Source organism: Marmota marmota, unplaced genomic scaffold (assembly GCF_001458135.2).
Source record: "Marmota marmota marmota unplaced genomic scaffold, marMar, whole genome shotgun sequence".
Lineage (NCBI taxonomy): Eukaryota > Metazoa > Chordata > Mammalia > Rodentia > Sciuridae > Marmota > Marmota marmota.
In genome coordinates this window covers 2,114,515-2,135,761 of record NW_026000051.1, presented here as the reverse complement: position 1 = coordinate 2,135,761, position 21,247 = coordinate 2,114,515, and the positions used below count along the sequence as shown (strand labels likewise).

At 61.1% G+C, this 21,247-nt stretch overlaps 1 protein-coding gene across 1 annotated transcript in view; it reads left to right on the top strand.

Moving 5' to 3' along the window:
* The window catches only part of Hmcn2 (hemicentin 2), a 116,761-nt gene that overhangs the window by 95,030 nt on the left and 484 nt on the right, over nucleotides 1-21,247 (top strand). The window contains 18 exon segments of the mRNA XM_048812790.1: nucleotides 207-397; nucleotides 1,231-1,444; nucleotides 2,329-2,463; nucleotides 3,307-3,497; nucleotides 4,859-4,940; nucleotides 8,906-9,175; nucleotides 12,461-12,610; nucleotides 13,963-14,100; nucleotides 14,190-14,311; nucleotides 14,645-14,882; nucleotides 15,810-15,872; nucleotides 15,997-16,113; nucleotides 16,789-16,923; nucleotides 17,854-17,982; nucleotides 18,330-18,650; nucleotides 19,322-19,441; nucleotides 20,160-20,286; nucleotides 21,164-21,247. The exon segment at nucleotides 21,164-21,247 is cut by the window's right edge and continues 484 nt beyond it. Of these exon segments, the coding sequence (XP_048668747.1) occupies nucleotides 207-397; nucleotides 1,231-1,444; nucleotides 2,329-2,463; nucleotides 3,307-3,497; nucleotides 4,859-4,940; nucleotides 8,906-9,175; nucleotides 12,461-12,610; nucleotides 13,963-14,100; nucleotides 14,190-14,311; nucleotides 14,645-14,882; nucleotides 15,810-15,872; nucleotides 15,997-16,113; nucleotides 16,789-16,923; nucleotides 17,854-17,982; nucleotides 18,330-18,650; nucleotides 19,322-19,441; nucleotides 20,160-20,286; nucleotides 21,164-21,247 (2,827 nt within the window).

Genomic DNA, 21,247 nt, shown 5'->3' with positions numbered 1-21,247 from the left:
GCCGGAGCACCGGGTCACCGCATGTGTGCAGCAGGCCCCCGGCATGGCTTCCCACACTCAGGGCCCCACTCGTCCAGGCCACGGGCCATGACCTCTAAATGACCTCAAAATGGGAAGTTGGTGGGGCAGCTGATAGGGAGTGCTGAGGGCCCTGCCAAAGGCCAAGGCTCCGACCCATTCCCAAGTGGACCTCCCTCTCCCCACAGTCCCCCCCGTGATCGAGAACAGCCTCCCGGACCTGTCTGCCCCTGAGGGCTCCCATGCCCTCCTGCCCTGCGTGGCCAGGGGCAGCCCTGAGCCCGACATCACCTGGGAGAAGGATGGCCAGCCCGTGTCTGCAGCCGGGGGCAGGGTCAGCGTCCAGCCTTCTGGGGAGCTGCTGGTGAAGAACTCGGAGGTGAGGGCCCCGGCCAAGGAGCAGGAGGGGAATGATGTCACCATCTAGGAGCCGCAGGCTCCTGCTGAGCCCCCGTGTGCCACGCTCTCACAGAGCCCCGCGCAGCTCTTACCCCAGGAAATGGAGGAGACCTGTGCTACCACCCACTGATGACAAAACTTAATCGTCCCAAGATACATCGTGGCTAAGAGGCACAATCAGTACTGACCCTACCTTCGTCACCAGCTCCGGGGGCAGGGGGATTGGCAGGGCCTTGGTGTACACCATTCCCGTGGTCAGTGGGGGGGGTGAGCCAGGCCGTGGGTGGGACCCCCACGGCCTCCTCATCAGCACTCAGCACATTCTGTAATTGCAAATGGGCTGGGGGGCTGCATGGGGTGCCGGCTGCCAGGCCAAGGGAGCTAGGCATGCAGTGGAGGTGCCCCACCCTGTTCAGCGCTCCCCAGAACGCCTCCCCTCAGAGCCTCTGGGCCCTCTCCGCAAAGGCACCAAAAGTAGGGCCTGCCCCGGGGTCTTTCAAGTATGGATGAGGTGCAGCAGGTCTGGCTCTGAACATAGAGCCCAGCAGTTAGTAGGTGCTCAGTAAACAGGAGCGGTTGGTTCCTGTCGTTTGTGTCTTGTGGCAGGATTGGATGGCAAAGGAGCACAGCCCTATGAAAGCTGTAGTGGGTTCAGGGTGCAGTGGTAGGGACCTCCGGTAGCTAGCTGTGTGATCGTGGGCAGGTCACTCCACTTCTCTGGGCTGGATGTTCCTTGGGAACATGCAGGGGATGGGTCCACAGGGGCACGGTGCCAGGGGACAGATTTCAGGCTGGCACCTCTCTTGCCCACAGGGCCAGGACGCCGGCACTTACACTTGTACAGCAGAGAACGCCGTGGGCCGGGCCCGCCGCCGAGTGCACCTCACCATCCTGGCGCTGCCTGTCTTCACCACCCTGCCTGGGGACCGCAGCCTGCGCCTCGGGGACAGGCTGTGGCTTCGCTGTGCGGCCCGTGGCAGCCCAACCCCCCGCCTTGGCTGGACCATCAATGACCGGCCCGTCACAGGTCTGTGTGGGGGTGGTAGGACAGTGGCAGGGTGTGGGGATGGGCTGCAGACCTGCCTACTGGACAGGAAGTTGTCTGAGAGCCCGTGGCTTCCGGATCTGGTTTCCAGGGACACAGGGCAGACCTGCGTGTCTGCATGGGACAGGCCATGTATCCGAGCTGGCAGGAAGCCCCGGGGAGACTCAAACCAGAGGGCTCGGGCCAGCAAGGGCCTGCGTCCAGCCAGGGCTGCTGCTCCCATGGCGGGACCCTCAGGGTGTTGGGGGATCTGTCCTCCCACCTGGGATCCAGGTGACCTTCAGGGAGGTGAATTGCTGAGTTGCTGAGCCCCCTCCAGCGCGATGCCCCCCCCAGGTCAGGTCTGTGACACACCTTGGCACAGTGGTGGTTTGCCAGGCCCTGCCCTTTCTGGGGGCAGAACTTGGTGGGCCGCCCTCCCAGCTGCTTCATCTGGGAAAGGGGAGGACCAGGAGCCCGGGGCCAGGCTGACAGGATGCAAGAGCCGCGCTTGGCGCCGGGCCTTGTCCAGAGCGAATGCCTCAGGGGTGGTGACGCCTGTCCTGTCCCTGGTGTGCAGCCAGTGTGGGGCCACAGACAGGAAGACAGCACCCGCTGGGACCCCTCTGTAGGGAAATGGCGGTGCTTTCTGTGGCCACACGGTGATGGCCCCCCGAGGCCTGGCCCTAGCTGCTCGGGTGCAGCTCTCTCTGGGGTGCGCAGGCTCTTTCACCACAGCCTCCGGGCCCTGCGACTCCCACGTCCAGGGTGGAGGGACACTCCTTTCCATTGCTGTGTCCTTATTAAGCGCCTGCTGGGTACCCAGGCCTGGGTGGAATCTCAGGGAGAAAGGCTCCCACACTGGGCCACCTCTTTCTCTACCACAGATGGGGTGTCTGAGCAGGACGGGGGCAGCACCCTGCAGCGGGCGGCCGTCACCAAAGAGGACAGCGGGACCTACGTCTGCTGGGCTGAGAACAGAGTGGGCCGCGTGCAGGCGGTCAGCTTCGTCCACGTGAAGGGTAGGGCCAGCCCGCGGCTGTCTCGAGGCCTCTGTGCACCCCAGCCTGTGGCTTTCCCAAGAGGCCAGGCCCTGTCCTCCCAGTGGCTGTGTTTTCACACTCTGCGATGGGCCTACCTGCGTGTGGACAGCACCAGGGACGGAGGAGGGCACAGGGGCCAGGGCAGCCTGGTGGAGAAGTGCCCGAGGCGCGTAGCCTGCCACCTGTCCTCTTTAGCCTTGCTCCACTAGGGGCAGCCCAGGGACCTTGTCACCTCTTTGCTCAACTTCAGGAGGCACCAGGGCACCCCTGCCGGTTTTAGAGTAGGTTCCGTGTCAGGGACCAGGATGGAAGGCGGCAGAGTGCCCAGCAGTGTTCTGAGACTTGCTGTGCTCCCTCCCCCCCGCCCCTCGTGGTGCTGGGGATGAAACCTGGGGCCTGGTGCTGGGAGGCACGCCCTCCGCCCACTGCCCACACCCGGTCTCTGGGCTTTGCTGTGCGCCTTCTTGTTTTCCTGTAGCTCTGGTTCGCCAAAGTGCCTGGCGGGTCCTCCACGGCTGGCCCACTCGGCCCGTGCTGTGTCCCTGCCCGTGCCTGTCTCAGGCATCCCTAGTCCACCATAATGCCCACTGGGCTTCAAATTCTCCTCAGCACAGTTCCTGGTGGCCCTGGCATGGCTATGTGATGTGACCCAGGACAGGGAAGCTGTTTGCCCTCCCAACCCGTTGACTGTACAGAGCCGGGGCCATCAGGAGCCCTGGAGCCCCTGGAGGCGGGGCTGGCAGGCCTGTGGGGTGGGTTTATGGGAGGTTGACCCTCAGGGAGCCTCCCTCCTGACCACTCACGTGATGTCACCCCCTGCAGAGGCTCCGGTCCTACAAGGAGAGGCCTTCTCCTACCTGGTGGAGCCTGTAGGGGGCAGCATCCGGCTGGATTGTGTGGTCCATGGAGACCCAGCACCAGACATCCGCTGGACCAAAGATGGCCTTCCGCTGCCCCGCAGCCTTGCCCGCCACTGGCTGCAGAACGGCTCGCTGACCATCCGAAGGACCGAGGCAAGGCGGGGCCGGCACTTGGCAAGGCCAGCAGGGACACCCCTGTGCTTGTACCGAGAGGGTGCTGCAGGCTGGTGGCCCTCTGCAGGCCTGTTCCCCAGGGGTCCTCCCTCTGCCCAGGGGGCTTCTCCCCAGTGGAAGTTCTGTGCTCCAGTCCCCCACCCTCTCCCGAGCCTGACCCCCAGGGTTAGTGGTGAGAACTCAGGCTGACACCTGCCAGGTATGTGGGACGGGCTGCGGCTGAGGCCCCAGATACTCGTATTAACGACACGATGGGCAGAGCAGGCAGGTAATAGTGTCCCCATTTACAGATAAAGACACGAAGCTCAGAGAGGCCCACAGCCAGGAAGTGATTGAGGCGGGACTCTGCCCCAGGTCCCCTGAGTCCTTGCCCACTGTCTCCAAAGGCTTGAACACAGGGGCAGCCCCCGCTCGCCTTCTACCCTGTGCTCCAAGTCCAGGGATTTGCTAAAACCCACAAGTCTCAAGTTCTTGTTCGGGTTTTGGACCTGCCCACTGGGAGCTGTCTCTGTGTCCCCATTGTGATGGGCCAGGGACCCCAGCAGCAGTAGCAGTGGCCCCTGTGCCCGGGGAACCCACCAGGACCCTTCCTTTCACCTCAGGGCCTGTAACAGCCCAAGTGGTCTCTCCCCGCTTTAGAGATGGGGAAACTGAGGCGCCAGGGACAGGGAATGTCCCGGGGATCGGGTGCCACAGGTGAGCAGCAAGGCTGGGGTTTGGTCACAGATCCGACTGGCCTTCAAACCTACACTCTTTGCTTTGTGCCACCCTGTCCCTGGGCGTCCTGGGTGTCGTCCTCTGGTGTGGACAGGGCCACAGGCTGCCCTCCTCTGGTGGCAAGGCCACTCTTCCTGCATCACAGGTGTGTGGTCAGGGTATCCTGTGAGTCAGATCTCCCCGGCCACCTAGTTGGGGGGCAGCTGCCAGCCCTCCGCCCTCTGGAAGACACGCAGTGCACACTGGCCAGGAATGCAGGGGGAATCCTGGGTCACAAACATCTAGCTCGGTGTTTCCCAATCACCTTCCCCCGGGAACCCTCTTCTTCAAAGGTTCCAACACCGCACAGTGGAGCATAGTGCTGCGGTGTAGACGGCTTGGAGAGGCAGGTCTAGGTGTGCTTTCTCCTGCAGATGGGGCCCCTGCCCTTGGTCACCGCCCGCCATGGTGGACCCTCTGAACAACCCTCAACAAGTGCCTCAGGGCCTTTTTCATGCCCTGGTGGCCCTGTCCGATTTCTCTAAGCACCTTTCTGGTCAGAGGGGTCACGGCCCAGTTGTCCCTCTGTGCCCAGCTGTTCCTCGTCCCTCCTGAGCATGGCTGTCCCTCCTTGCCACCTGCAGCCAGACGACGCGGGACAGTACCAGTGCCTGGCTGAAAACGAGATGGGCACCGTGAAGAAAGTGGTGACCCTCGTGCTTCAGAGTGAGTCTCCAGGTCCCTGTCCCTGCCCCTGGCCCTTCTCCCAGCAGATGGGGACATGGGACGTGGGTGCTCAGGGGTAGCTGTGGCTGGGGAACACAGGTGAAGTCCTGGGAGTGTCTCCCCAGCGCAGGGGGAGACGCCCTGTCCACTAGTGAGTCCCCAGGGACCCAACGCCAGGCCTGGGGCAGCCCGTGTCCACACTGAGCTGGAAGGCACAGCTCCCACGTTTGCCAAGTGCCTAGAGCTACCAGGTGCACGTGAGCCTGAAAAGGACCCGTGAAGGGGTGCCTCTGGGGGTTTGTGGGAAATGTCTTACTGAAGACAGACACATTTGTGGAGCCGAGTGCACCCTGGGACCCCAGTGTCCCTTCAGTGAGTCTCGTTGGTGAGCCCCCCGCCGTGTCAGCTTCCGGGCACTACCCTCGAGTCACCGCCTCCACCTGCTCACCACCGTCCTGAGCTTCACCTGTTTTATTTTAAGAACCTCCGGCTTTACCAAGGTACAATTGACATACAGAAAGTCCACCCATTCCTCCCCGGAGAATAAAAAGCCTTAAAAAGGGAAATTGGACCCACCTACCTATGAGGGTGAACCTCGGAGACACTATGTTGTGACATAAGCCGGTCACAAAAAGAAAACACTGCAGGATTCTACTCCCATGAGTCCCTAGAGCAGCCGGGTTCAGACAGAAGGTAGAAGGGTGCTGGTGTTTGATGGGTACAGGATTTCCCTCTAAAGATGAAAAATTCTCAGGTCAGTTTTTGCAACAATGTAACGCATTTAACCTACTTTCGAAGGTTAAGATGGTAACTTTTATGTTTTTTTGTTAATTTTTTTAAATTTTGTGTTTGTTTGGTTTGGGTACCAGGGATTGAACCCATGGGTGCTCTACCACTGAGCCACATCCCCAGCCCTTTTTATTTTTTTATTTTGAGATAGGCTCTTGCCAAGTTGCTAAGGCTGGCCTTGAACTCACGATCCTCCTGTCCCAACCTCCAGAGTGGCTGGGATTACAGGCGTGGCCACCTCCCTGGCTTGTCTTTGTCTTTTCTTAATGGTGCTTTTGAAAAACGTAAGTGTTAAAATTTGATGAAGTTCAGATTAATGGATTTCATATTTTGGGGATCATATATTTTGCCTAACCTAAGGTTCTATTTTCTTCTATAATTTTCATAGTCTCTTCTCACACCTTAGCTCTGTGATCCATTTCATGTGTTTTTATGTCAGCTCAGGGTCTAAACTCCTTTCTTTTTTTCCTACATATGGAATCCAACTGATGCAGATCTTTAATTCCTCTGAGTGATACTTTATAGTTTTTGGTATATTTCTTTTGTTAAATAGATCACTAAGTATTTTATTATTTTAGATTTTGGGGGGCAGGTACTGAGAACCCAGGGGGCTGCTCTAGCACTGAATTACATCCCCAGCCCTTTTTTTTTTTTTTTTTTTAACTTTGAGACAGGGTCTCACTAAGTTGCTGAGGTCGGCCTTGGATTTGTAATTCTCCTGCCTCAGCCTCCGAGTGCTGGGACTGTAGGATGGATGGAGTTATTTCTTAGTTTGATTTTTTGATTTTCCACTGCTGATATCTGGAAACACGGTTGATTTTCTGTCTTGCTTTGGCACCTGCCACCTGGCTTGGTTCTTGGTTCTAGTCAAGTTTTGGTCTGCTCCTGGGACTTTCTGCCTGTGTCTCCTGCGTGTCCTTCATGGCTAGCGACATGGCCTTTGATTCTCTGCGGTGTCTCATCTCGTTGCTCGGCCCCTTGGTACAGTGTGAGCGAGGGGCAGAATGGACGTCCTCCCGCTCTCGTTCGGGGTGGAGCGTGTGCAGCTGGGGGAGCCCCTTTTCCGTCCAGCATGGGGAGTGTCCCAGTGCAGAGTTCCTGGTTCCAGACGGGATGGACAGCCCGTGTCCCCCTGCTCAGGACGGCCCGGAGCCTTCACACAGAAGACAGCGCCAGGAGTGAGTCAAGGAAAGGAAGCAGGACCCCTGATCTGGGACCTGAGGAGCTAGGTGGTGGCAGGTTCCTCGTGTCCCCTGGGCTGAGCTGAGAACACCACAGGCTCCGACTGGAAGTAAACCAGTAAATAAAGGCCCCTCAGAAGCCCGTCCTCTCCTGCCAGAGGACTAGGGAAAGAAGCTTCCAGACAACACCGTACAGAAGTGCGTCCCCCCACGCACGCCAAGCAGGCCCTCCACGTCTGTGCTCGGCTGAAGGGAGGCCCCGCTGCCCACACTGGGCCCCGGGTGTCAGCCTGCGGGAGACAGAGCCCTCTTCACTCACCAGGGGGAAGCCCCCGGTCAGGGGAGGCAGGGGGAGTGCTGAGAGGTGCCGTCCCCTCCCCAGGAGGCCTGGTGCTGCGCCCCGGCTGCCCAGCAAGCCGGGCACCCTCCCCGTTCCCTGGAGGGTAGGCAGTGAGGGCGGAGGGGCCCTGGCAGGATGGAGACAGCAGGCCAGACCCCACCAGTCCAAGCTGGCCCCATGGAAATCCCTGGTCAAACCAGCACCAGGAAAATCTCAGCTGAATGAGAAAGACAGCCGGACTCCGAGGAGCAGCCCGGGCAGGACTTCAAAGTCGGGGTCGTAAGAACCCAGAGCAACTGTGGAAACGCTGGAAACACCTGGAGAAGGGGTCCCGGGGTCCTGGGTCTCCCAGCTCACATGTCCCGGGGCCTGCGGAGCCCTGGCTGTCCCCGCCTGGCTCCAGCTCCTCCTGCCGTCTCAGGCAGCTTCTCTGGCACCGCACCAGGGCCGCCTGCCTGCTCCTCTCCTGCCACAGTAGCTGCTTCCACCCTGGCCGCGCTCCTCACCCCTGGAGAGGCAAAAGCTCCTGCTTGTGCAGTGACGACCACTGGTGGGACACAGTCCCAGGCAGGAAGGCCGCGGAGCTTCGGCTGCTCTTAGCAAAGTCCTGGAAGCTCTGGATAGGAAAATGAGTCCCGATTGGGGTGACTGCTGAGTTCTAGAGCCCTGTGGTCCCTGGGGCAGTTTCGTCAAGGTTTACGTGGCTTGGGGGGGAGCAGGCTTGCCAATGTTCATTCAGCCCTGGCTGGAGGCCCGGCTCTTGCTTGTGCTTGACATTGTACTTGAATGAAATTGGAGGCTGGGGAGTAGCTCAGTGGGAGGAGCTTCCTAGGATATACCAGGTCCAGGCAGATGCCAGCAACCCCGGAGCGGAGCAGAAGGGGGGTGGGAATGAGCAGGAGCCGCATCTCAAGCGCTGAGTGACAGCCTTCTCCTGAGCGGAGCACCTGGCGCTCTTCCTGTGGTCCCCGTGGAGTGGCTTGACTGTTCTCATCGCCGTGTGCTTCCCGCTGTGGGGCAGGCCACAGTTAGACGTTCCCTTTCAGATGAGAGAACTGAGGGTCGGGCAGTGACCTGGGGAGAGAGACAGAGCCCAGGTTCTCCCACCCATGGAGAGTGTCATTTAACACTGGAACAATCTAAGTGTCCTGTGTGAGGGTCAGTTTAGCAAGTCACAGTACGTCAAGACAGTGGACCACGTAGAGTAAAATGAACATTCAGTGGCACAGGGAGGTATGGGGTCCATCGTGGAGTAAAACGTAGAAGCAGGCACGTTGTAATCACGTAGTTGTGCATCACGTGGACACGTCCTGAGAAGTGGGTGGTCAGGAGTCTTGCTGTCATGGGAACGTTGCTGGCATACTTCCCCAGACAGAGGCAGCTCCGACATCCCAGGCAGTGTCATCTTATGGGACCAAATGACACACGCAGCCCATCCTTGAGCAAAATGTCACTAGTGTCACTAGGCAGCATGTGACCATATTTTCCATAAGGGAGCCATGTCTAGAAGGAAACACGCAGGCGTGGTACCTGAGTCACGGATGGCGGGTGACGGTTATTCTTTTCCTTCCTGCCTTTCCTGTGTCCTAATGTGTCTAAGTGAATGTGTTTAAGAAACAATTAAAGTTCCTAAAAGCCACCTGGGCCTCCCACAGGTGCCCCAGTGTTCCAGGTGGAGCCCCAGGATGTGACAGTGAGATCCGGGGAGGACGTGGTGCTGCGGTGCCAGGCCACCGGGGAGCCCATGCCCACCGTCAAGTGGCTGCAGGCAGGTCGACCTTTGCGGACCGGCCGGCGGCTGCGGACCCTGCCGGATGGGAGCCTGTGGCTGGAGCGCGCGGAGGCTGCGGACGCCGGAGCCTATGAGTGTGTCGCACAAAACCTCCTGGGCTCTGCCACAGCCCGGGCGTTCCTGGCAGTGAGAGGTACGGGGCGTCCCTGCCCAGACCTCTGTGGACAGAGACGTGGTCCCTGCACAGCGGGGTTTGTGCCAGGGTGCCCACTCCTCCCTGCCTAGTCACAGCCTCCGACTGAACCAGTGGGGAGCACCTGGGGGTCTCCTGCCTTGTGGGTTCCCCTGCCCATTTCCATCCAGGGAAACCGAGTCACTCAGAGGAGCCGAGTGTTTGCCACTGGTTTTAGTCAGCTTGTCCACTGCTGTGACTCAAAGACCGACCAGAACAATTGTAGAGGGGGAAAGTTTATTTGGGGTTCATGGAGTCAGAGGTCTCAGTCCATAGATAGCCAGCTCCGTTCCTAAGGGCTGGAGTAGGGCAGAACGTCACGGCAGAAGAGAGTGGCGGAGGGGAGCAGCTCACATGACCAGGAATCAGAGACCAAGCTCAGCTCCCCAAATATATATACCCCAAAGCACGCCCCCAAGGACCAGCCCCTCCAGCCACACGTGCCCACCTCTGTCACCACCCGTTAATCCCATCGGGGGCCCGTTCACTGATTGGGTTAAGACTGTCACAACCTGATCATTTCTCCTCTGAACCTTCTGGCATCGTCTCACGGGAGCCTTGGGGGACACCTGACCTCCAACCATGACACCACTCATCTTGGACAGGGCACCTGGGCTGTTCCTCGTCATCTGGTGTGGACATGGGTCATCTGGGCAGTCCACCACCCCCTGAAGTAGGCAGAGTGAATCAACAGTGTCCATGTTGCCCTTGGGGGTGGCTGTGGGTGACTATTAGTGCTGGTCCCCAGCTCCTGACACTGCCTGTCGTAGTAGGAGGTCAGAAAGGTCGGAGCTTAGCCGTGTCACTAAGTCCTGCCACCTTGGAGTCCCCAGCTCCCCTCTTCCTGGGGCCACACCGAGCCTTAAAACTGAGAAAAGAGCTGTCCTGAGAGACTGCACAACAATGGTCAGACCTGTACCAGGTCACGGTTGTTCTGAATGGTCTGTGCCTGGACACTGCAGAGGAGTGTTTCTGACTTTGTGTCTCCTCCTCCTCCCACGGCAGACGCCCCCCATCTATCGCCCACGCAGTATCCGAATCTCCCCACAGACCCCTTCTCCAGGCAGCACCTTTCCACTAATTGACACTTTGCCACTTGGAAGCCACTGCCAACCTAGTTAGGACCCCTCTGGCCTCTGATGCCCTCACCACCTCTGAGCAGGGGCCGGGGGCCAACAGATGCAGCTCTGAATGGTCAAGGCTCTCTGATGCCCAGTCAGGGATGCTGTCTTGGGGGTGGCTTTGGGTCTGCAGGAGCCTCCCTCTACCTCAGAGCTTGGTCCCAGCTCTCCCCCCCACCCACCTGGGCACCTGGCCCCCTGCTGGCTCCAAGTACAAACTGGGAGTTACAGCCACAAGCACTTCCTGCCTGGCAGATCTGGGGGCTGGAAGTCCAAGGTCAGGTGTAGGCAGGGCCTATTCCTTCCAAGGGCTGGGAGCGAGAATCTGCCCTGGGCCGTGCCCCAGGGTTTAGGGGTCTGCTAGCCACTCTGCCTAGTAAAAGCCTCACCTGTGTCTGTTTTCATTGTCACCTGGCAAGTCCCTGTGCGTCTGGCTCTAATCTCCCCTTTTTATAAGGACACCATCTATGGGATTAGGGCACACCCCATGACCTCTGTAAAGACCCAGGCTCTAGAGAAGGTCACATTCTGAGGTCCTGAGGGTCAGGGCTTCTACGTGAGGATGGGGGTGGCGATCCAACCCATGCCGGGCTCCTTATGTTTTCAATAGAAATAACTACTTTTCCTTTATGTATGCTAATTGCAGAAAGGCTAGGTAATACAGAAACCTAAGAAGGGGTAAAAGTAATTATCTCATGATTCAATTTCCAAAAATAGCCTAGGGGATGCCCTGGGGTGTATTCATCCACTTTTTTTTCTCTGAATGTGAAGACACTCTTTCTTTTGATGGAGGAGGTTGGGTTCACGGGTGGTCTCTACAACCTGCCCTTTTCTTACTCTGTCTTAGGTGACACCCCGTGGGTCACAGGCCACATCTGGCCAGGCCCCCAGCACTGCCTGGGGGTGTTTTCATGTTAACTTCAGGTGGTTTTGTAGATATGCACAGTTCCTTTCTCCAGTGTCCCCTCCTGGAACCGTGCCTTGGTGCGCTCAGTTTCTGCAGGACACGTTCCTTTGGGGGCTCTGCCTTCTGGGGAGTCTCAAGTTTTCAGGGCCCCTGACTGTCAGCCTGTCGCTGTCCCTGCCTGCTTCATTGCCCTTCCCTGTCAGCCAGAGGGTCCCAGCCCTGGCCTCGTGGGGGACGAGAGGCCACTGAGACCCCAGGTCTGAGAAAGTCAATAGTGGCTTGCCACTCCTGGGCTCTGAGCTCCTGTCCCTTTCAAGGCCCCTGGGTCACACTCCAGCCTTCCCACAGCAGCTCCTGGCTCCTTCAAAGTCCCCTTATTAAAAGGCCAGGGTAGGTTTGTGGCCTCCTGCTGTTGTGCCTCCACCGCAGACAGCAGATATTATGTTGGTGAGAAACCCCCCAGACGGGCACTGAGCCTCCCCCAGCCCCACAGAGGCTGCAGGAAGCGGCCCCCTTTCCTGGAATCCAGCTCAGCCAGCCCTGAGTCACCCACTTAGGGTCCTGGCCGGAGAGTGCTTTATGTTATTTTTTGACAGATCATGGGCAATGTGTTGTTCGAGTCCCCCTGGGAGCTGGTGAGTGCGGAGGCAGGCTGATTCCTGCCTCTCGTCCGCCGGAAGGCCACATGCCCAAGGAGACAGCTGGCCCCTAGTCAGAGGACACTCCCGGCACTGGCAGCTCTCATCTGATTAGTGCTGAGGGCTCTGCTCATTAGGAAACCAGCCACCGCAGGCAGGCCAGCTGCAGGACCAGGGTCACAGATGGGAAAGGGGGGGGGGGGTCTTCAGGTGACGGCACTGAGCCCTGGCCTGCTGCCCTGCCCCCAGCTCCCGCTATCACGGGTCCTGGTGGTTTAGAGACCAGGGTCTCTTGCATGTCTCTAGGCCAACATCCTCATGTTCAGATAACTTGGTGTGGCTTGGGGGCCTCACTGGCCCGGTTTCAGCCCAGCTAGAGACCCTCCTCACACTTCACTTCTCCTTTAGAGCCACGATCCCCTGTGTTGAGTCCATTACCCCCTTAGCTCTGTGTCCTTGGGCAAGTTACTTCACCTCTCTGAGCCTCAATTTACTCCCTCATGAACTGGGTCTGAAGCAGTCCCTGTGTGTACAGGGGCATGGGAGGGGAGGGTCTCACTCCTGCTCTTTTTCTTCACAGAGGACCCCCAGGGGAGCCGGGGCAGCATGGTTGGGGTGATCAATGGCCAGGAATTCGGTGTGGCTGCTCTCAACACCAGTGTGCAGCAGGAGACGCGTTCCGGGGTCACCACCATCCAGAGCAGCGTCAGCCACGTCCCGGCAAATGTGGGTAAGTAGAAGCCGGAGTGGCACTGCCTCTAGGCCCACCGTTCCAGCCTGCCAGGGACCCTGTGGCTCATGCAGGACAAGGAGGAAGGCAGGCCCCAGGCTCGATCAGGCCCCGATTCCCAGAGGAGAGCTGGCTGCCCACTAGCAGAGCCAAGCCCCAGGGCAGGAGCGTCCTCTCCGGCCCTCAGCCCCCACTGCCCAGAACACCCGCCCTGACCCCAGAGGCCTGAGGCCAGGGATGTGGCTGCAGAGCTCAGGGAGAGGCCCGAGCTGCCTGCTCTGCGGGGCCTCCACTGTCAAGTCCGAGGCTGACAGAAAGTGAAGGGTGACAGAAATGACTGAGGGAGCAGGCTGGCAGGGACGAAGGCAGGGAATGTGAGAGTCACATCAGCTAGAAAACCCAGAGGACCAAGGGGTGTCCCCCGGCACCCAGATCCCTAAAACAGTGTGTCCCAAGCAGAGGAACAGACCTGGTCCCAAGGGACCTCGCCATCTTGTCCCCCCACCCCGCCCTGCCTCCGAGCCTCCTCTGGGGTCAAGGCAGGGAAAGGGCGGTGCTGATGGCACCTCTGCTAGCCGTGGGAGCAGCGTGGGCAGGGGGCTTTGGCCAGGGTCACTCAGAGCTGGCTGTTGGAGTGAACAAAGCAAGATGTGTCCAGCTGTGGCTGCTTATTCCAGCTGCAGGAGCCCCGAGGAAACCTTGATCCCAGGCCAAGTGGGCCAGGCTCTGCCCAGGAGACAGGCACAGAGAGGTTGAAAGGTTCAGCTCATGCACAGGAACCCAACTTCCTCCTGTTGACCTCCCAGAGCGCCACTGTCCCTGACCCCGAGCAAACTGGGTGCAGGTGGTGTCCCTGGCCCAGCGTGCAGCTTCACCCTGCCCCAAGAGGGCCAGGCATCATGTGAAGGTCCGAGACTCCAGGTCCAGGGCGATTTTTGCCTCTTTTTTCAAAGTCAGTGGTCTGGAACGATCCTTCCTCTCCTGGGCTCCTCTGGAAAGCGTCTGCAAGTTTGGAAACTTGGTTGATGTTTAACTCAGCCCAGCAAACATGTCACGGCAGCCTGTCGAGCTCGGGTTCAGGTGACCCTCATCTGTGTATGCTGGACTGAGTTGAACGTTGATCTACATACGTTTCTTTCTATAAACTATTTCATTAGTTTTTAAAACTACTTCATGAAACATGTTTTCTCTTGCTGTTTCCCAGGTTCTGGTTAAATACCTGGAGAGGGACAGGGAGAGAAAGGACTGAGCTCTCCTGGGGACAGTGGGGAGCCAGGGGACGGGGTGTAGAGCAGGAGATGGCCACCCTGAGGGCCCAGCCCTAACCTGGCTCTGCACCCTGCCCTGTCCAGGGCCTCTGATGCGGGTGCTGGTGGTCACCATTGCCCCCATCTACTGGGCCTTGGCTGGAGAGAGCGGCGAGGCCCTGAACGGCCACTCCCTGACCGGTGGCAGCTTCCGGCAAGAATCTCACGTGGAGTTTGCTACAGGTGAGCAGGGCCTCCTCAGGGGGCAGGCGGGGGCTGAAGCCAACCCAGGACTCCTGAGGTGACTCTGGGTGGGGTGGGGTGCACTGCAGGGGAGCTGCTCACAATGACCCAGGTGGCTCGGGGCCTGGATCCGAACGGACTCCTGCTCCTCGATGTGGTGGTCGATGGCATTGTGCCCGACAGCTTGGCTGACGCAGATCTTCAGATGCAGGTGGGGCCGGGTCCTGGGATGGGGTGAGAGAATGGCGTGTGGCGCTCCCCATCATGGCCAGGCACGGGCCCCTTCCCCCGACACCTCAGCAGCCAGGGCTGGATGGGGGCCCGCCTTGGGCTTGGGTAGGACAGCAGGTCATAGTGAGCGTCTGCTGTGTTTCTCGGGGACAGAGTATTCTCCCCATTCCATAAACAAGGCCACCCAAGGGCCCCCGGCTGCCTGGCTGTGGAGGGAGACCAGAGGCTGGCCAGGCTCTTGCCCCACCCCAGCCCCTGAGTTTCAGCTCCAGGCTGCTGGGCGTGGGGACCCAGGCCTCCTCTCCCCCTCCAGGACTTCCAGGAGCACTATGTGCAGACAGGGCCCGGCCAGCTCTTCGTGGGCTCCACACAGCGCTTCCTCCAGGACAGCCTCCCCGCTCTCCTGCGCTGCAACCACACCATCCACTACGACGCAGCGCGGGGGCCCCAGCCCCAGCTGGTGCAGCACCTGCAGGCCTCCGCTATCAGCTCAGCCTTTGACCCCGAGGCGGAGGCCCTGCACTTCCAGCTGACCACAGCCCTGCAAACGGGTGAGGCCCCCCACCCCCACCCCCCAGCTAAGACCCGCCAGAGGCACCTGGCTACTGCCCTCTGACCACTGCCAGAGATAAGGCTCCACCTGACCCGTCCCTCCCCCACCAACAGGGACAGGGCTCTTCAGGCCAAACCCCCAGAGTGGAGGCCCAGCCCCCCAGGCTGACATTCAAGCGTCAAGCCACATTCTCCTCCCTCTTCTCCCAAGGGTGCCTGTCCCACAGGCCCGCTAGTGAGCGGGGCTAGGAGCCACTGTTGGAACCCCGAGACCCGCAGGAGACCCCCTATAGTCTCAACCAAGGGATGCCAGAGATTCCTGTGCTATCACTAGAGGCCCCAAAAGGGACTGTGGGAAGAGGGCATTGCTGAGGCTAGGCAGACCCGGCCCAGATCCACTCTGCACCCCTGCCTGGCTCTGGGTCTCCCCAGCCTTGTTCCCATCTGCGCCGTGGGCAGTGGGCCTGGCTTGGCCCGCCTCCCAGCTGCAGCTCGAGGGGCTGGCTGCACCCCCTCCCCAGCCCCTTCTCACAGGCAGCCAGATCTCCACCCATCTCCAGGCCCAGCACCCCACCCTGCCTTCGTCCTGCCTCCCTGGGGAGCCCCGCAGACCCCCGCACGCCCCTGCACAGAGCTGCTGAGCGGCTTCGCCCTGAGCTCCTGCTTCCTACTTTTCTTTGATGGTTTCTCCTGGGTCTCCTGACTCACTGCCCGGCCCCATAGGCAGCCCCTGGGCACACATACAGGATAGAGCACGTCCCACAGCCACAGCCTGGGACAGGCCTGGACACGAGGCAAGGAAGGAGCTGTCTGGCTTAGGACAGGGCTGGTCGCCAGCTAGGGGGACCTGGGAGCCAGGGCCGTGGCCCAGGCAGCTGGGAATGGGCACCCTCATATCCTTAGGGTTCATCCCCTTTGTCTTACAGAGGAGGATGAAGTTGGCTGCCCCGAGGGCTTTGAGCTGGACACCCAGGGAGAGTTTTGTGTGGGTGAGCAACATCCCCCGCCCCCCGGCATGGCCAGAGCAGGCCTTTTCTCCTGGGATGCACCATCTCTCTGGGCCAGCTGGCCGGAGGGCCCGTGAGCACAGACCAGCAGCTCTCTCCCCACCAGACAGGGACGAGTGCCTGGGCGGCCCCTGCTCCCACTCCTGCCTCAACGCACCTGGCCGCTTCTCCTGCGCCTGCCCGTCAGGCTTCACCCTGGCCTGGGATGACAGGACCTGCAGAGGTGAGTGGGCCCTGGGGAGGGTGCTTCTCAGACCTGGCCCCGGTGTGCAGGAGGGCCCTGACCAGGGGCACCTACCCCAGGGATGGCCTGCTCCTGAGTGCCTGATGCCAGCCTGAGGTCTCCAGCGTCCTGCCCCACCAGGTCCCTCTGAGGACAGCATGTGGTCTTGGGTGTCAGGGTGATGGGGACCCCCAGAGGCACACAGGCAGCCACCACGTGCTCATGGCCCAGATACAGGCTCGGCCGCTGTCCCCACATCAGTTCTGATCCATTGGCGTGGCCAAGGGGGCTGACACCAGTGGCCCGTTTACCCATCACCTGACAAAGCTGCAGAGCGACAGTCTGACCCTGAAAGTCCCGATGCTGACCACAGTCTGTACCCTCCACTCCCACCAGTGGGGCCCGGTGCTGCCAGGTCTCAGCCAGGCTCCAACCAGGTGCCCCAGAGGGCCCTGTGCGCAGCCCTGTGTCAGCTGCTGCCGGCCAGGGCCACTAGAACTCTGTATCTGTGGGGATGACGGAAAGAGGCGGCAGGAGGGCTGGGGGCCGTCATGCCAGGGGCTCTTGGGCCTGGGAGGAAGCCCATGTGGGTGGGCTGGGCCAGGGCCCTGGCGGCAGGGAGGGCGGGGAGGGTGGGCATGTGCTCCTGCAGCTGTCTGCCTGGCCTGCCCGCAGACGTGGACGAGTGTGCGTGGGATGCCTACCTCTGCCCAGAGGGTCAGCGCTGCGTGAACCTGCTCGGGTCCTACCACTGCCTCCCCGACTGTGGGCCGGGCTTCCGGGTGGCTGCTGATGGAGCCAGCTGTGAAGGTGAGGGGGCACTGGGTGGAGCCTGGTAATGTCCCCAAGAACCCAGAGACTGCCAGGGTGCACTGATGAGGGGCTGCATGTCCCTGGGATGCTGGGCTTCAGGGCGCCAGGAAGGAGTGCATGAGGCCGGGAGAAAGCGTGAGAGGTCCCGGGACTGAGTCCTGGCCCAGCCCTGCTCCTGGCAGCTCAGTGTCCTTTGTCAAGTGTCTCATCCGTTCTGGGCCTTGGGTCCCTCACCTGTTGGATGAGGGGGTCCAGCAGGGAGGGCAAACACACTACCTCTGCTGCCCCTCCCTATCCCCCCGTGGACCATGTCCTGCTAGGGACAGCCCCTGAATCCCCAACACGGCTTCCCCAGCAGCCACTATGGATAAGTGGCAACTGACCTTAGGGTTCAAACCTAGGTGCTACCCCTGAGGGGTGACCTCTAGGATCCTTCCTGCTCTAGCATTCTATGGTTTCATGACTCGGGTCCCCCTGGCTCGTTGGAGACCAGCCAGCCAGTGGAGGCAAACATGGCGGCTCTGTGGCCTGGAGAGCTGGGCTGTTTGGGGCTCTTCTGCCTGCTGCTGCCTCCCGCCCTCCTCTCCAGTCCTTTAGTTCTTCCACACAGCAGGCTCCTAAGCTCCTCACGTGCTTGTCCAGCCATCTTTACAGATGAGGAAACTGAGGCTCATCAGGACTGGACAGGGCAGAGCTCACAGCGCCAGGGCTCCGCCTCCAAAGCCCACCTTTTAAGGCCCTTCCTTCCTCCAGACCCGGAGCCCTGCTGACCTCCAACGTGGGACCCGTGGGGGGTGGGGCAGGTGCTGGCATTCAGCCTGTTGACACGGCTTTGGAGAAGCGAACTGGGGAGACCCAGGTGTGGGGGGATGTGATCCTAGGGGAGGGGCTCTGGGCTAAGCCCCTCCCGACCACACCCTGCCCCAGATGTGGACGAATGCCTGGAGCAGCTGGACGGATGTCACCACAGCCAGCTCTGTGAGAACAGCCCAGGCGGGCACCGCTGCAGCTGCCCCCGGGGGTACCGGACGCAGGGCCCCGGCCTTCCCTGCCTAGGTATGAGGAAGCCCACCCACTCTGGGCCTTGCTGGGCACGGTGGGTGTTGGTGGTGTGGTGCTGGGAGTTCTGGACCGTGCTTGGCCCCACCCAACCCTGCAGGCCAGCGTCCCTGGCAGGGGGGGACCTGAGAGGCTTAGCGGGTAGAATGGACCCGAGAGACACCAAGAGCTGTGGGCTGGGCAAGCTGGACCTGGGGTGGTGCTCAGAGCTGGGGAGGGGGAGGCTCCGGGCTGCGGACCCTGGAGTCAGGGTGATGCATGAGCAGCTTGGAGGCAGGAGCCCTGAGCTGCCCTCTTGGCCTTGAACTCGGAGCATGCAGCCTCTGCCTGACCTCCATCTGCAGATGTCAACGAGTGTCTGCGGCTGCCCAGGCCCTGCCCCTACCAGTGCCACAACCTCCAGGGCAGCTTTCGCTGCCTGTGCCCGCCGGGCCACACCCTCCTCCGCAATGGCAAGGGCTGCACCCTACTGGAGCAGAGTGCACACAATGTGACCACCATCAGCCACCCGGGCCCCTCTGCACCCTGGCTGCGGCCCCAGGTGTCCATCCCTGGCCGCCCCTTCCATACCTGGGCCTCCCTCCACCCGGGGCCAAGAGCCCTGAGCAGCGTGGACCGGGCCTGGTGCCCGCCTGGCTTCATCAGGCAGAACGGCGTCTGCACGGGTGAGGCTGGGTCCCAAGTGCCCCACAAGGACACGCCCCTGTTGCCCTGGGCTCCTGGGCTGGTCGTGGGGCACCACCCTGTGTGGAAACCCAGGACTCACTGTGAGCAGGCGGGCAGGCGGGCAGCGGACAGAGGGCTGCTTCTGGGGCCAGGCACAGGTGTCTCAGGCAGGGCTGCTGGGCGAGGGGCCTCCTAGGCTGTGTCCTCAGGAGGCCAGCTAGAGAAGCCTGCTGGTACCAGGGCAGAGCAGCCAGGGACGAGGTCCCAGGAGTGAAGGGGGAATGCTCCAGGCAGACGTGAAGGCCCCAAGGGGTCTGGGAGTTCTGGACCGTGGGCACAGAGGTGGGCAAGGGTCACCCCTGGACCTTGGGGCTGGCACTGGGCAGCAGAGAGGGGCAAGGCAGAGGCAGCCTCCTGGGGCACCCAGCCTGGACACAGGGTTGGTAGTGGGGGTGACACCCCTGCCTTGGTGGGGACAGGGCGAGGTCCCCACTACCAACAATCAGAGATATCTCCAGTCCCTAAAGCCGGCTGGGGCAGAGTGGGGAGTGGGCGCCTCGGGCAGGAACTCTCCTGACCTGCCCAGAGCCGGCAGGCAGGTGTGGTGACCTGGCCTCTGACTCAGCTCCCCCTGTCCCCGTCCGCCCCATCCCACCACCTGCCTGACCAGACCTGGACGAGTGTCGGGTGAGGACCCTGTGTCAGCACGCCTGCCGCAACACCCAGGGCAGTTACCGCTGCCTCTGCCCCGCGGGCTACCGCCTCCTCCCCAGCGGCAAGAACTGTCAGGGTGAGCAGGGTGGCTGTAACCCCCATCCTCTCCAGCCCTGTGAGATGGGGCGGGGAGGCGAGCTCCAGGGGAACACGCCAGGCCCCCAGAGCCAGGTGCAACCGCCACTTCACCCAAGAGCCTCAAGAGACCACGCGGGCAGGATCTGAAGCCTATAGGGCCAATCTCAGCTCTGCTGTGTGTCCCTGGGCAACTCTCTTTACCTCTCTGAGCCTCTACCCCCTGGTGAACTGGGGTTCACACAGCACCCCTTAGATAGCTGGGGTGAAACCTGAAGAGCTGAGACACAGCGGCCATGGGCGGCCGTCCTCTACTCCCAAGTCACCCTGATGCACCCAAGCAGGAGTGGGTCCTGCTGTTTCCCCTACCCCAGAGGGTGGGAAACCTACCTGCCCTGTCCCCCTCCACACAAGGACAGTGAATGTCCTCTGGAAGGGTGGGGCATCCACTGAGGGAGACAAGGGTTGGGATGGTCTCCGGTGCCCTGGGTGGAGGGTGACGCCAGCACAGCCCCTCTCCCCCAGACTCTCCATGGCCCCATCATGCACTGGGAAGTCCGGTCCCTGGGGACATGGGAGGTGCTGGGCTCTGGGCTGGGCTGTCTATGGACAGGCAAGGGGTGCCCTCCCGGCTGGTCCCGCTTCCCGCCTTCTCTGTTCTGGCCTTCCGCCCTTCTCTCACTCCATCTTTCCATCCCCCACTTCACCTCCCCACCCAGACATCAACGAGTGTGAGGAAGGCGGCATCGAGTGTGGGCCTGGCCAGATGTGCTTCAACACCCGAGGCAGCTACCAGTGTGTGGACACGCCCTGTCCCGCCACCTACCGGCAGGGCCCCAGCCCCGGGTAAGAGCTGGGTTGTCTGGGGTGGAAGGGACAGGGCACGTCATCTGCCAGGATCTGAGCAGCTTCCACATGGGCTCCTGTGTGGCTGGACCACGCCACCCAGGAAAGTCGCCCAGGGCCAGTGGAAGCTACCCTGTCAGAACCCTGGGCAGACGGTGCGCCCACGGGCACAGCCAGCCAGGGCGCAGCTCGCCTTGATGCTGCATTCCCTGCGCTCCTCACGTGGCAGGCCCACTTGCAGGGAGCTCAGGGCAGAGAGGCCGGAGGTGGGAAGAGGAACTCGCCAAACACAAGCTCCAGGCCCCCAAATGCACAATGAGCCAGAGGCACACCCCAGACCCCGGGTGGCAGACAATGAACACACCACACTTCCCTCACCACTCCGGGGCCACAGACACCTGTGAAGTGGCACAGAGACATGAGGACCTTGGGGTCAGGAGCTGCTGCAACCAGAAAGGTTTCCTGGGGTGGGTGACTTGCCCTGGGCCTTACAAATGTGGAAGTGGAGGCTGGTCGGGAAGTGGATGTCCGGCAAGGTGGGACCCGGTGTCTCTGAGCTGCAAACCCAGGTGTGACTCAGCTCAGGGCACTTCCGCTCCCACAGAGCACAGCAGAGTTTTGTCGCTGCCTCCTTCGGGCAGCGCTGCCTGGGGCTTGGTCCCCGAAGGACTCCTCCTCCTTGGTCCCCGAAGGGCATGGCTCTGGCCCCTTTGGGCCTCCGTTTGATGGTCTCTAAAATGGGCTAACAGGGACACTTCTAGGGAAGGTATTTGAGGCGCGGGGAGACGGGCAGCTTGGGCAGAGCAACGGGGGGCTGGGGGTGAAGTTCGGCCGCTCGGAGGGCAGCCTGGAGTCAGTCTGTCTGTGCGGCCCGCAGGACTTGCTTCCGCCGCTGCTCGCTGCACTGCAGCGCCGGCGGCCCCTCCACGTTGCAGTACCGGCTGCTGCCGCTGCCCCTGGG